We start from the raw sequence: 13,779 nt of genomic DNA on the forward strand, positions 1-13,779 counted from the left end.
ATGTGGAGAGCAAGGATTTGTCAGTGTTATTCCCCGGTTATCGTGATGTGGAGAGCAAGGATTTGTCAGTGTTATTCCCCGGTTATCGTCATGTGGAGAGAAAGGATTTGTCAGTGTTATTCCCCGGTTACCGTCATGTGGAGAGAAAGGATTTGTCAGTGTTATTCCCGGTTATCGTCATGTGGAGAGAAAGGATTTGTCAGTGTTATTCCCGGTTATCGTCATGTGGAGAGAAAGGAACTGTCATTTATATTCCCTGGTTATCGTCATGTGGAGAGAAAGGAACTGTCATTTATATTCCCTGGTTATCGTCATGTGGAGAGAAAGGAACTGTCATTTATATTCCCTGGTTATCGTCATGTGGAGAGAAAGGAACTGTCATTTATATTCCCTGGTTATCGTCATGTGGAGAGAAAGGAACTGTCATTTATATTCCCCAGTTATCATAAGGTGAAGAGAAAGGATTTGTCAGTGTTATTCCCTGGTTATGTCACGTGGAGAGAAAGGATTTGTCAGTGTTATTCCCGGTTATGTCATGTGGAGGGTAAGGATCATTGTTACAGTGAAAGTTTGACTCCCACTCCTCAGAGACTTAGCATGTCATCACGGTTACAATGAAGACGATGATACATCGCGCAGCCTCTGGTTACAGTGACGCTTGCACCTAACGACTCGGGTTACCATGTAGAAAACTGAACTTGTTTTCATTGAAAGCACATCGCAATTACGACCAATTTTCCTTTCTCAAAATGTTTTCTCAGTTGCTCGCAAAACCTCGAATTTATTTGTCTTTCATTGTGAGATTAGAGCAGTGTTAACTGGCGTCTGGTTTATGGAGGTGTAGGTGGGGAAGGTAAGGGCGTGGATACGAGAGGGAGAAAGATAGAGACTTTGAGGCTCAAATTAGCTTGAGAAAACACGAGTAATACGTTCAGATTTGAGTACAAATAAATTATGTGAATGCCTCGGGGTGAAGGGATAAACAAACAAATATTGAAACCCCAAAACCCGGTGGCATTTTTTTCCTTTAAAAAATCATTTTAGATGAGTACGAATACGATCATTGTAGAGTTAAAAATATTTTCAGTTCTACAAACAGAGACACTTGAGTACGCATGGAAAAAAAGTACAAAGAGAATTGTTTATTATTAATGGATTCCCAAGGACTTCTTATGAAACTTATAAATATGAACACTAGAGATATGATTTTCATACATTACCAGTGAAAATTGGAGCATGGGTGCTATAAGAATTGAGGATATAACCAGGCACGTGGATCCTATGAAAACATTATTTGAAGATAAAATGTAATCGAACGTTTACCGAAGTTAGGAATTTGACAGCATGAAGCTAATTTTCAAACTGAGCGGTGAGACTTTTACTTCAAAACTATTCAGGGGGAAATTGGTTTCCTCATAATCACTAGTACTTTGATAGTGCTTGATTGGCTATTATATACATATATACATACTCACACACGTGCATGTAGTCTACCTTTGACAACAAAGACCTTGTGCCATATAGTAGGCCTGGAAAACAACAGACTGGGCTGCCTATAAAGAGTTTAAAGGCGATTTATCCCATTGGCCCCTAGCTGCAACGCCTTTCAGTCCTTTCACTGTACCTCCGTTCATATTCGGTTTCTTCCATCTTACTTTCTAACCTCTCCTAACAATATTGTTTCATAGTGTAAGGTTTTTCTACTGTTACACCTTTAAAATCCTATTACTCTCAGTTTCCCTTTCAGTACTGAATGACCTCATAGGTCCCAGCTCTTGTCCTTTGGCTTAGATTTTATATTCAATTCTATTCTATTCCGTCATGTGTAAGTCATTTTCATGTTGGCCAAGGTTATAGACTCCATAATTTCAAATGTGAAAAAGACCGTCCGTGTTCAAGATGTGTAGATCACGAAAAGAGATCACTTATGGCTCTGTAGAATTGCCAAGAAGCCGGGCATAGGCTGTCAGTGAAAATACAGAAAACGTAAGGAAAAGAACTAGTCGTTTGAAACACAAATCGATCATTAGAAGTGATTAAGTTTCTGTATTTTTCTGTAAATGATTAAGTTCTGTAATGTAATGATTATGGACATGACATATTACACATTATAACACTTGGATACTGAATAAATATTCTTGCAAACCTGCTGAATCCATGACTGTTTGATTTCCCTGGCCTGAAAATAAGTTGAAGGGTGTATTGCCTGAGCAGTATCGAGGATGATTGTCTTCGGCCTTTGTTTTGATTTTGTCATTCTTTCCATATAATAACGCTAACGGCGATCTTGAAGGAACGAAGAGGTTTCAGATGTGTTAGCGTTAGGAGTGTGGTTCAACCAGGGGCGTAACCAGGAATTTAGTAAAGGGGGGCCCGGAGTCACTTTTCTGGAAGATGAACCAGTCGAGCGCAGCAAGCCTCTATAGCTGGGAGGGTCCGGAAAATTTTTGTTTTTCACCAATTTTAGAGGTATTTTGATGCCCATGAAATGTATATTTTTGACATATTCAAGAACCAGTATTATGTGCTTCATCTGGTGTAATAATAATAATAATAATAATAATAATAATAATAATAATAATAATAATAATAATGCCCAACTGGAAAGCCCCAGGTCCCGATGAAGTCCATGGATACTGGCTCAAAAACTTCAAGGCCCTACACCCACGAATAGCAGAACAACTCCAGCATAATATCACAAACCACCATGCGCCCAAATGGATGACCACAGGGAGAACATCATTGGTACAGGAAGACAAGAACAAGGGAAATATAGCAAGTAGCTACAAGCCTATCACCTGCCTTTCAGTAATGCGGAAGTTACTAACAGGTATCATCAGTGAAAGGTTGTACAACTACCTAGAGGACATAAACACCATCCCCCACCAACAGAAAGGCTGCAGAAGGAAGTGTAGGGGCATAAAAGACCAGCTCCTAATAGACAAAATGGTAATGAAGAATAGTAAGAGAAGGAGAACCAACCTAAGCATGGCATGGATTGACTACAAGAAAGTCTTCGACATGAACCGCACACGTGGCTAATAGAATGCCTGAAAATATATGGGGCAGAGAAAAACACCATCAGCTTCCTTAAAAATACAATGTGCAACTGGGATACATTACTTACAAGTTCTGGGATAAGACTAGCAGAGGTTAATATCAGGAGAGGGATCTTTCAAGGCCACTCACTGTCCCCACTACTCTTCGTAGTAGCCATGATTCCCATGACAAAAGTACTGCAGAAGATGGATGCTGGGTACCAACTCAAGAAAGTAGGCAACAGAATTAACCATCTGATGTTCATGGACGGCAGCAAGCTGTATGGTAAGAGCATCAAGGAAATAGATACCCTAATCCAGACTGTAAGGATTGTATCTGGGGACATCAGGATGGAGTTTGGAATAGAAAAATGTGCCTTGGTCAACATACAAAAAAGCAAAGTAACAAGGACTGAAGGAACAAAGCTACCAGACGGGAATAGCATCAAACACACAGATGAGACAGGATACAAATACCTGGGAATAATAGAAGGAGAGGATATAAAACACCAAGAGATGAAGGAAACGATCAGGAAAGAATATATGGAAAGACTTAAGGCGATACTCAAGTCAAAACTCAACGCCGGAAACATAACGAAACCATAAACACATGGGCAGTACCAATAATCAGATACTGCTCAGGAGTAGTGGAGTGGACGAAGGCTGAACTCCGCAGCATAGACCAGAAAACTAGAAAACACATGACAATACACAAAGCACTACACCCAAGAGCAAATACAGACAGACTATACATAACACGAAAGGAAGTGGGGAGAGGGCTAGTAAGCATAAGGACTGCGTCAACATCGAGAGCAGAGCAGTGAAGACGAGTGGCTAAGGAGTGCATGGGAAGAAGGACTGATAAAAGCAGACGAAGACCCAGAAATATACAAACAGGAGAATGAAAAACAGAACAGAGGAATGGCACAACAAACCAATGTACAGACGGTACATGAGACAGACAAAAGAGCTGGCCAGCGATGATACATGGCAATGGCTACAGAGGGGAGAACTCAAGAAGGAAACAGAAGGAATGCTAACAGCGGCACAAGATCAGGCCCTAAGAACCAGGTATGTCCAAAGAACAATAGATGGAAATAACATCTCACCCATATGCAGGAAATGCAATATGAAAGACGAGACCATAAACCACATAGCAAGCGAATGACCGGCGCTTGCACAGAACCGGTACAAAAAGAGGCATGATTCAGTAGCAAAAGCCCTCCACCGCAGCCTGTGCAAGAAACACCTGCTAGCTTGCAGTAATAAGTGGTATGAACACCAACCGGAGCGAGTGATAGAAAACGATCAGGCAAAGATCCTCCGGGACTATGGTATCAGAACAGATAGGGTGATACATGCCAATAGACCAGACGTGACGTTGATTGACAAAATCAAGAAGAAAGAATCGCTCATTGATGTCGCAGTACCATGGGACACCAGAGTAGATGAGAAAGAAAGAGAAAAAATTGATAAGTATCAAGACCTGAAAATCGAAATAATAAGGATATTGAATATGCCAGTGGAAATTGTACCCATAATCATAGGAACACTAGGCTCATCCCAAGGTCCCTGAAAAGGAATCTGGAAAAACTAGATGCCGAAGTAGCTCCAGGACCATGCAGAAGAGTGTGCTACTAGAAACAGCGCACATAGTGAGAAAAGTGATGGACTCCTAAGGAGGCAGGATGCAACCGGGAACCCCACACTATAAAAACCACCCAGTCGAATAGGATGACTGTGATAGACAAATAAAGGGGAAAAAAATAATAATGATAGTAATAATAATAATATTTTTTATAATAGCAGTTTTTGCTATTTTCCTTACTTAAGATCAAAGATAATGTCTCATTACACATCACTTTGATATCTCAATATACAGGCACTTAACACCCACACATTTTTTGAGCAGAACAAAGAAAAAAAACTCTTACAGTATTTTATTTATTGTTTTCTTCTGTATTGTGCCTCCTTACTCATCATGCAAATAATGCTGTTATCTGATCACAACAGACAAGAGAAACACAAACAGTAGCTGAACAATGGCAGATCTGGACTTTCAGTATGCAAAATACTGAAAATAAAACATTGAAGACACATCACTTAAATCAGAAGAAGGCAATGATTCATATGCCCAGCAAAATCATCTGTCACTTTGTCCACATCTGTCATAACATCATTATGAATCTTCATAAGTGCCAACCCCTCCAACCGTTCCTCACTCATTGTAGATCCTATTTCCGCTTTTATTCTCCTTAGTGCTGAAAATGGGCGCTCCACACAACAGGTCGTCACAGGTATAGTTGCTAGCAACTGCAAAAGCTGCTTAACTTTAGGCAGTTGTGTACATGCCTTAAAAGCAGCAATGGCAGTGGATGGTCTTTCATGGGCCAAGCTGCTTTTCCACCTTGTTTCCCACACTATCAATTCACTGCGAAGGGAAGTTGGGTTTGGAAGATCTTGAATATAATGTTGGCAGGAGAAACGACAGATTCAGTATGTAGATTTTCAATCACAGATGGAACCAACTAATGAACAGAATGATCCTTTGGAAACCTTGTTCTCATATCTGATAGAACATAGTGAACAAAAGGATAAAAGACATTGATTCTGTAGTGGTCATATGGCAATGAAGTTTCGACATTCCTTCTATGGTCAGATGTCAGCAAGAGTGTACGGATAAACACGTAATGAGATGATGTTGCTGTTTCACGATCATGTTATGCGACTCTCCACTTTTTAATTTAATAAGCCCAATTTGCATTAAGTATCCGTTTTCCCCTAAGTGCATTTGCCATCTCTCTCTCTCTCTCTCTCTCTCTCTCTCTCTCTCTCTCTCTCTCTCTCTCTCTCTCTCTCTCTCTCTCTCAGGTTAAACTTTTGTGACTTGGATGGTTTATGTTTGGTTTACCCCGTTAATCTTTTGTCATTTTTCCTATGAGCTTGCTCTCTTTCTCTATTTTTGTTATCTTTTTTTTCCTAGATCCGTCATTTAGTAACTCATATCATAAGAGGGGGCACGGCCCCCTGTGGCACTTCCCCCCCCCCGCTATGTTAATGGGTTCAACCTGTAGCCTGGTCCAAATTGGTATTTCTTATCAGAGTTTTCTAGAGTAATAAATTACAATAATTCTGACACTTCTCAGACCACTTTGATGTTTGAGATCGGTGCTTTTAAGGTACCGTCGCTAGATGAACGTATGTAAATAATCATAAATAATCTTTTTCGTTTTGGTGAGGTGACCGGTAATTTTGTGATGCAAATAATCTCAGATCCATGTAGGAAAGTCTTTATCCAGTTGAATGGTTTAATCTCTCACATGGAATGCATGGAGCAGAAGGACACCAGGATTATTTTGTAGTAAACGGGAGTAACTTGGATTTTCTTTTACTTGTGAAGCATTATAAATAAATACACTATATAAAGAAGTCAAACTATGTTATTAGCATATTATTCACTCTGTTGAATAATACGCACCATTACTTCAGTGCACACAAATTCTGACTTCAGTGTTTGCTCGTTGATCTTCAGATGACCTAAGAAAGGTTCCCGGACTCCAGGGCTGTTATAAGTTTATTCAGGTTAAGAAATGGGGTTAAGAAACCCAATGTCGAAGGAAGCTGACTTTAATTTCTGCCTGAAAATTACATCGAAAAGAGTAAGGGTAACCTCTGTGTCAGTACTCGTCCTATAAATTAAAGTTTTTCCAGTATAATCTCAGCATAGATTTTACCTTGTATTTTCTGAAAGGTCGTGTAATGATGAAGTTGAAGTAGGTAGGGAAAATATAGACATTATACCTTTACTGTAATTCGATAAACTTTAGTTTCTAGCAGCACAAGAAAATGGTACGAGAAAATAATGGTAGAAAGTTTCCAAGATTTTGTCAATCTGATTGTGCTTTTGTTATCTAAATTTATTACATGATTTATTTTGAAGTATTCAAAACACACTGACGTCAAGTGAGTTCCAGATTGCCATAAGGGAAGCCGCTGGTCTGATACGCATTATAGTCAGCAGTTGGACAGAATCTGCTTTGTTATAAAATGAGTAAGAAAGTTCTGCTTATACACTTTGCATTATGCTTACCGTTATTGTCATACAACGGGACAATAGGAGCTCTATTCCAAGTCGTAGGCTCCTACTCTCTCTCTCTCTCTCTCTCTCTCTCTCTCTCTCTCTCTCTCTCTCTCTCTCTCTCTCTCTCTCTCTGCAATGCGCGACGAGATTTAAGGGAAAATTCTGTTGTCGTGAATGCCGCCTTTTGTATATGTGCTGTATTTGTATTCTGGTGCCGAGAAGAAATGCTTCTTTTGTTGTAAGTGACATCTGGTTGAAGAGCCAAAAGGAGAAGAGAAGAATGCAAATTATGGCGATTCGTTTGTTTGGTGAAGGTAGCATTGGGTGAAACGTTGCCTTTGTTCGGCTTTGTTCTTGCCATTCCTTTTCCTTATTGGGATTTATCCCATTTGACAGAAATTTTCATTTTCTCTCTCTCCTCTCTCTCTTTCGGTCATTGAAGCTGGCGCTCACATACACTCTCTCTCTCTCTCTCTCTCTCTCTCTCTCTCTCTCTCTCTCTCTCTCTCTCTGTGTGTATACATATATATACATTTATGTATATATATATACATATATATGTAAATATATATACATGTATGTATGTATGTATGTATGCTAAAGTTTATATAACTATATATAAATGAAAACAGAATGTGAGGTATGTACGAGTACTGTAGTTGCGCTCATACGTTCATAATAGAGCATGCATGTATAAATCGATGTATATCACGTATATATTCACACGATGATATTCGTTGTGTGGGTAGGAGAGGGATTTAAGTTATTCATTTATGTGATTTCCGTGAAAATCTGTCTCAGTTTGACTGGGCTCTTTAAATGTAAAATAATTATAATTAATAACATCAATGGAAATCTCTCTTCTGGTGATGGCAGAGGACTAATGGGACATGGGAACACAGAATGAGGCAAAATATACCAGGAATCGGTAAGCTTTACTGTCGTTTTCACAATCTCCTCAAGGTGTCCATGAGAGCTAAAGCTTGACATGTGTTGAGTGACTCACAGGTGCATCACCATTTGTGAATAACACCTAGTGTAATTATTATGCTAATAGTTACGATAACGGCTTCTTGACGGGGACGTCGTGAGGTTACTTGCCAAGCAAGAGCCAATCTATAAAATGATAGGTCTTGGATGTGACTTTTCAGCAAGGAGAGAACGCCATAGAAGTGGAAACGAAATATCAAAGAATGAAATTTCAACTCCATATAGAGTATGTGAATCTTGGTCGAACCAGTACCTTTGACGCTGAAATAAAACTTTGCTATTTGCCGATAAATACTCATAAAATTATTGAAAACTTGCTGAGTTGCGTTTTGATAGTGCTGTATAACATCGAGAATCTTGAATTATTATTTGTCTTTGGCTTAAACTGGAACGATGTATAAAAAAAAATAATTTTTTTAAAAACCTACTCTTATTAAAATGGACTAAAAAGTAAAACATAATTTTTTACGACACACCAGGATTTTCTTACAATTAATCATGACTATAAAAATAAAAGAATGGGCGCCAAACATGGAAGGAAGTACTACAAGTATTTTTTCTTGTAGCATTTCCTTCCATGTTTGGCGCCCACGCTTATATTTTTATAGTCATGATTAATTGTAAGAAAATCCTGGTGTCTCAAAAAATTTTTAATTTTTAGTCCATTTTAATAAAGGTGTTTTTAAAAATATCTTTTTTTATATATTTTTTTTATTTTATACTTTTTAGTCTTGACAGAAATTGTAACCGATTTATGTCTGTAGCTAAAGATATTGAAAATATTCTGTGATATCCTTTCGAGCCAAAGAAGGTTTGAAAAATCTGTAGAGTTATTAACTTAGCCTACCGAGTCAAAGAGGGTATGAAAATCCGTAGAGTTATTCACTTCATACAAATCCTGAGATACTGGTAGAGGTCACTGTAGGGTCACTAGAGGTCACTGCTGACCTACTGATCAGGTAAGGCTGTATTGTCACCGGGATTGAGTAACCACGCAAAATTTCAATTCCATCGGATGAAGGGAACAGGTCGACAATTGAGTTACAGAATTTGACCCAAACAGACAGACAAACAAACAGACAGAAAAGCAAGCTCAATAAAATCGTATATAAAAAACGTTTAGTTGCTTTTTAACTTGTCAGGTCAGATATTCGGTTACAGTAGGCTTGAAATGACTTGCGTGAGACTGAAAATAACGGTTAGGAGGCAGAGAAGATTAAATATGCATAGATTTATTATTACATGAAGGCTAATGTTGAAAAGAAAACTGAAAAGGGAGGAAGCAGGACGTAGGGGAACAGTGGCAGAAATGGAGAAACACAGGCAGTTGCAGCTCTGTCAACCACTGACATTACATGTATACCATTGCTTGTGTGTTGGTGTTACTTATTTGTATGTGTATTCCTATAATTGCGTATAACGTAGTGTTATATGCATGCACATAATTTTAGATACGTGCAGAGTGATTTCTCCATTTATGCATTCGTGCAGTATTTTTAATGCAAGCGACTTCCAGGCACTCAAGTATCATACATTTTAAAATCTTGGTAATAAGAAATAGTGGAAACTACTGCAGTACGAGACCAACAAGAAAAGAATAAATAAGAGTGGGAGGGAGAGAAGGCGCTATCCGTCGAAAGGCCGCAAGAAGATCAGGAAATATGTCGTTATCACTGTTAAGGCCTCTTCCCCCTTCCTCTCCTCTTATCACGGCACGGTATGACTACTTCTTCTCAGTTGCCTTTACAACGGCACTTCCTCATCCTCCCATGCATTAGTGGTGTCCTCTCCAATAGGCCTATAGCACCCTTCAAAAAAAAAATTGGTTTAGAAAGTTCATGGCTTGAGAATATTGTATTTGTTTGCTGATCTCCGTTTTCTGAAAAAATTTCTCGGGCAGTCCTTTTTTTTTTTGTTTCTTGAAAGCCTCTAAGTTATTTATTCTTGTGTATGGATGTATGCATGTATGTATGTATGTTTCTATAAATTTTTTTATACTTTCTGCGTAAAAATTCATCAGGATCAGGTACTGCAGACATCAATATGCAAAGCTTATCAGTGTTACATTAACTACGACAACATACATTTTGCACTGAGTTTGATCCCGCGTTTGGTTTGTAGTTTGTATTGTTTACCTTATATTACAAGTCATCTTTCTTCATTCTCTCCATATGACCAACCCACTTGAAAATGTTCTGATCCATCTTTTCATCTATTTTATCGTTTCTACATTTTCTTCAGTTGCTCTCTACTATACTGTCACAAAGAATGAGGTGGCTCAACAATTCCCTAATCTATTCTAACTTTTAGATTGTAATTCACTAAAATATTCATGTCTGCAGCCCAGAGAGATGTCACTATTCTTTGTTTTGTCAAGGGTTCCAGCATCATTGATAATATTTATAGTATGATAGAGAAAGAGTAACAATAATTAATTTGGAAATAACAGAAAATTTTGGAAAATGTATAAGAATAGAGTCGTCACCACTTTGATCATGTTTAGACGCTTGCAGTTGTGGCTAAACATTCTGAAGAGATCACCGTTACATTCTTTGCGTGACACATTCTGTAATTTTTTTTATCATTCTGCTATTATTTACTCTTAGATACTTATCCAAGTCAACCACTTTGTTTTTAAGCCCAAACGTGAATCTTATTCTTCCTGGTATTCACTGACAATATTTCTCATGTCACAAACACTTTCAAGTTCTTCCACTAGTTTCTTTAGATTTTGCTTGTCATTGTCAGTAAACACGAAGCTTCCAAAAACTTTTTCCACTTCAGATTTCATTCACAGACCCTTTCCTTAGTCCTCGAATTTACACCTTAATCTGATCTTCCCTTACTTCTCTCATCACCTCATCCTTACAGAGATTAAACAGGCTCCGAAAGATAACGTATCTTCGTATATAAGGCCTATACCACAGCAGTCACTCTCCCAGCTAGTTATTTTTACACAAGTTTTGATTTTGTCATAAATGTTTAATCTTTCTTAACAGCTGTCTTCTGTCCTATAGCGTTGACACCACTTCACTGAATTCCACCATAAGCTTTCTTTAGGTCCATATACACCAAATACAGTTTTCCCATTTCCTCATACTTTTGTTCCAATACACTCCTTTGTTGTCCAAAGCCCATATTGCTAATTCACCTGTACACATTCGAAGTACAGTTAGTCTTGTAATGCCCCTCTAATTCCTATAGGCTCCTACATCAACTTGCCTCGCATACGAAGGGATATTTGTTTCTCTCATCTCTCATCTGTTCCTTTGAACCTTTCAGTCATTTAGATTCACATTATCTATATTAATGACTGAATTACCCTCACGACGATAATGCAGCATCTCCCCTGTAATCTCATCATGCTCTGGTGGCTCTACTGCTTCCTGTACATCATCAACAGTCATTTCCACGACCGTATACATGCTGACATAAATCATCTCATTGTAGCATCACTTAGTTTTGCCTGTGTTGTATCTTCTGCATTCAAAATTCCTTCAGAACACCCACTTCGACACAAGATCGCGCTTTCTTTAGAAAACATCTTTCCATTTTCATTCTTGATTGAACTATCAATTTCCTGAGTAACCTATTTCTGCATCTGCTTCCCTACATAACAGATTTTCCTCCATTAAATCGTTACTTGAATTCATCCAGAAAAATTTACATTTTATTCACAGTCGATCAGACCACTCTATACGTTCACCATTGTTTCTCTCTTACTCTCTACTTGACTTCCTCCTTCCTCTGCACGAATCTCCATAATGTGTTGGGCCGTAGAAATTCTAAATTTTCCATCACTAAACATCTCGTTTAATTGTTCCATCACCCTTCTCTTTCATTCTTCCTGTACGCCCCTGTACTCGAAAGTTTTCCACTCTTGAATGTTTCAGACTGCCGATCAAATCTTACGCTCCTGTGAATTTAATACCAGCAGCACATCTTTCGTCCGCTTTATTTCTTATGAGCTGCTATCAATTCTTTTTGTCGCATAAATGTGAGGGTGTGTGTATGTGCGTGAGCATGTGTAAAGAGAGAGTAGATTCGTGTACGCTACTTCGTCGTTTTTTTTTTTGTATACTTGCTAACTATTGTAACAGAATTTCTTCATATCTTTATATGTTATCCTGGCCTCATTCACTTTCGTTTGATGAGGTCAATATCTTATACTAAAGATTAATGATGATATGTTACTTAGATACCTTTTGCGTGTGATTTCCTGTTTGCAGACATGTTTGTTTTTATAATTTGTTAATCGCAAACTTTCTGGCAACATTCTCTGCCACATAATGTAGTTTTCCAATTATATGACTGTAAATGTCACTCTACTCAGTCAGTAGTTAATACCTGCGGTTTAAAGGCCGGTATTCGGTATCAAAGTACGTCACCATTAAATAGCGTCACTATCCTCGCGTGGTTTTAATTTACAGCAGTCATCCTTCAAAGCGGTATGCGGTAAAAAAATATGTGTTGATACCGTAGAGTTTGTCGGCAATTTTTTAGTCAATCTATTAGGGAATTTGGAGTATTTGTTTTTATGGTATCATTGCTAATGTGTGTCATGCGATTAGCTCTCTCTCTCTCTCTCTCTCTCTCTCTCTCTCTCTCTCTCTCTCTCTCTCTCTCTCTCTCTCGTTAGAGGTTATTTTCCTATACTGTCATTTTTAATTCTTATTTGTATATTTAGTTTCGTACTGACCATAAATTAGTTTCCATATTTTTGCGAGGTTGATCTTGACTTCATTCTCTATTGAAAGTTTTGTTTACAAAACCTTACAAATTATCTCGTTATAACGGGAATAGAAACTATTTTTTCTTTAAAGTAAAGACAGGTTTAGAAAAACTGAAGAAGAAGAAAACAGCTGGACGGGATGGTGTAATGCCAGACCCATATAAGGTCTTGAGCCAAAAACTTAAACGTATAAAAATTTTAACGAGGTGCTTACGAAGAGAAGTAGGAACGACAGAGAAACCAAGGGAATGGAAGCAGTCTAAAGAAAAAAAAAAAAAGTAAAGAAACCAAGAAATAAGGCCAATAACCCTAACAGACATTTCGTACGAAATATTCATGCCATCAGTAACAGAATAAATAGAAGAACAAAAGATAAATAGAAGAGATAGGAAACCAGCACCATGTGGGAAAAGCTGCAGAAGGAAGCAGGGACTGATAGTGATATTGGTATATTTTAGGAAGGCTTATGACGCGGTCTAAGCAGAGAAGCTGTTAGAAATAATGAAGTAATATAGATTACACCCAATGTGATTGAAACCGTTGCTGAGATAGATGAAGATAAGAATAGACGTATGAAAGGAAGACATGGACGAACACAAAGTACCAAGTGGAATTAAGAAAGAATTATAAAAGAGCTGGAGGAATATGAGAATGGAATGTGAGGTTTGTAGGATAAATGGTCAGGAAATAAATAATAATAAAAGCAGTATTATAGTAAATAACATTTAGCCTGTAGGAGTTAAAATAATATGAAGTATAAATCACCTAGGAGCAACGACAGATGATGAAAAGTATGTTCTCAACACGTAAAATGGGAAAATGATAGAAAATGTGGAGAATTTAGGTAATATTATGTAATCGGTTACGAAAAGATCTGTAATCAACTACGGATAAGAAAAAAATCACACGAAAGTAGGAGCTTCGCCATCAGCACTATA

General features: G+C 38.0%; 1 protein-coding gene across 1 annotated transcript; it reads right to left on the reverse strand.

The window, feature by feature from the left end:
* Window positions 1–5,141: 5,141 nt before the first annotated feature.
* LOC136853283 (52 kDa repressor of the inhibitor of the protein kinase-like) lies at window positions 5,142–11,534 on the reverse strand. Its single transcript, XM_067128645.1, has 2 exons — window positions 11,432–11,534; window positions 5,142–5,497 (listed from the first exon to the last, which is right to left on the reverse strand). Exons 1-2 carry the CDS (start codon window positions 11,532–11,534, stop codon window positions 5,142–5,144), a joined length of 459 nt encoding a protein of 152 aa, XP_066984746.1.
* Between the last annotated feature and the right edge of the window lie 2,245 nt (window positions 11,535–13,779).

This window comes from Macrobrachium rosenbergii, chromosome 27 (genome assembly GCF_040412425.1).
Source record: "Macrobrachium rosenbergii isolate ZJJX-2024 chromosome 27, ASM4041242v1, whole genome shotgun sequence".
Classification (NCBI taxonomy): domain Eukaryota; kingdom Metazoa; phylum Arthropoda; class Malacostraca; order Decapoda; family Palaemonidae; genus Macrobrachium; species Macrobrachium rosenbergii.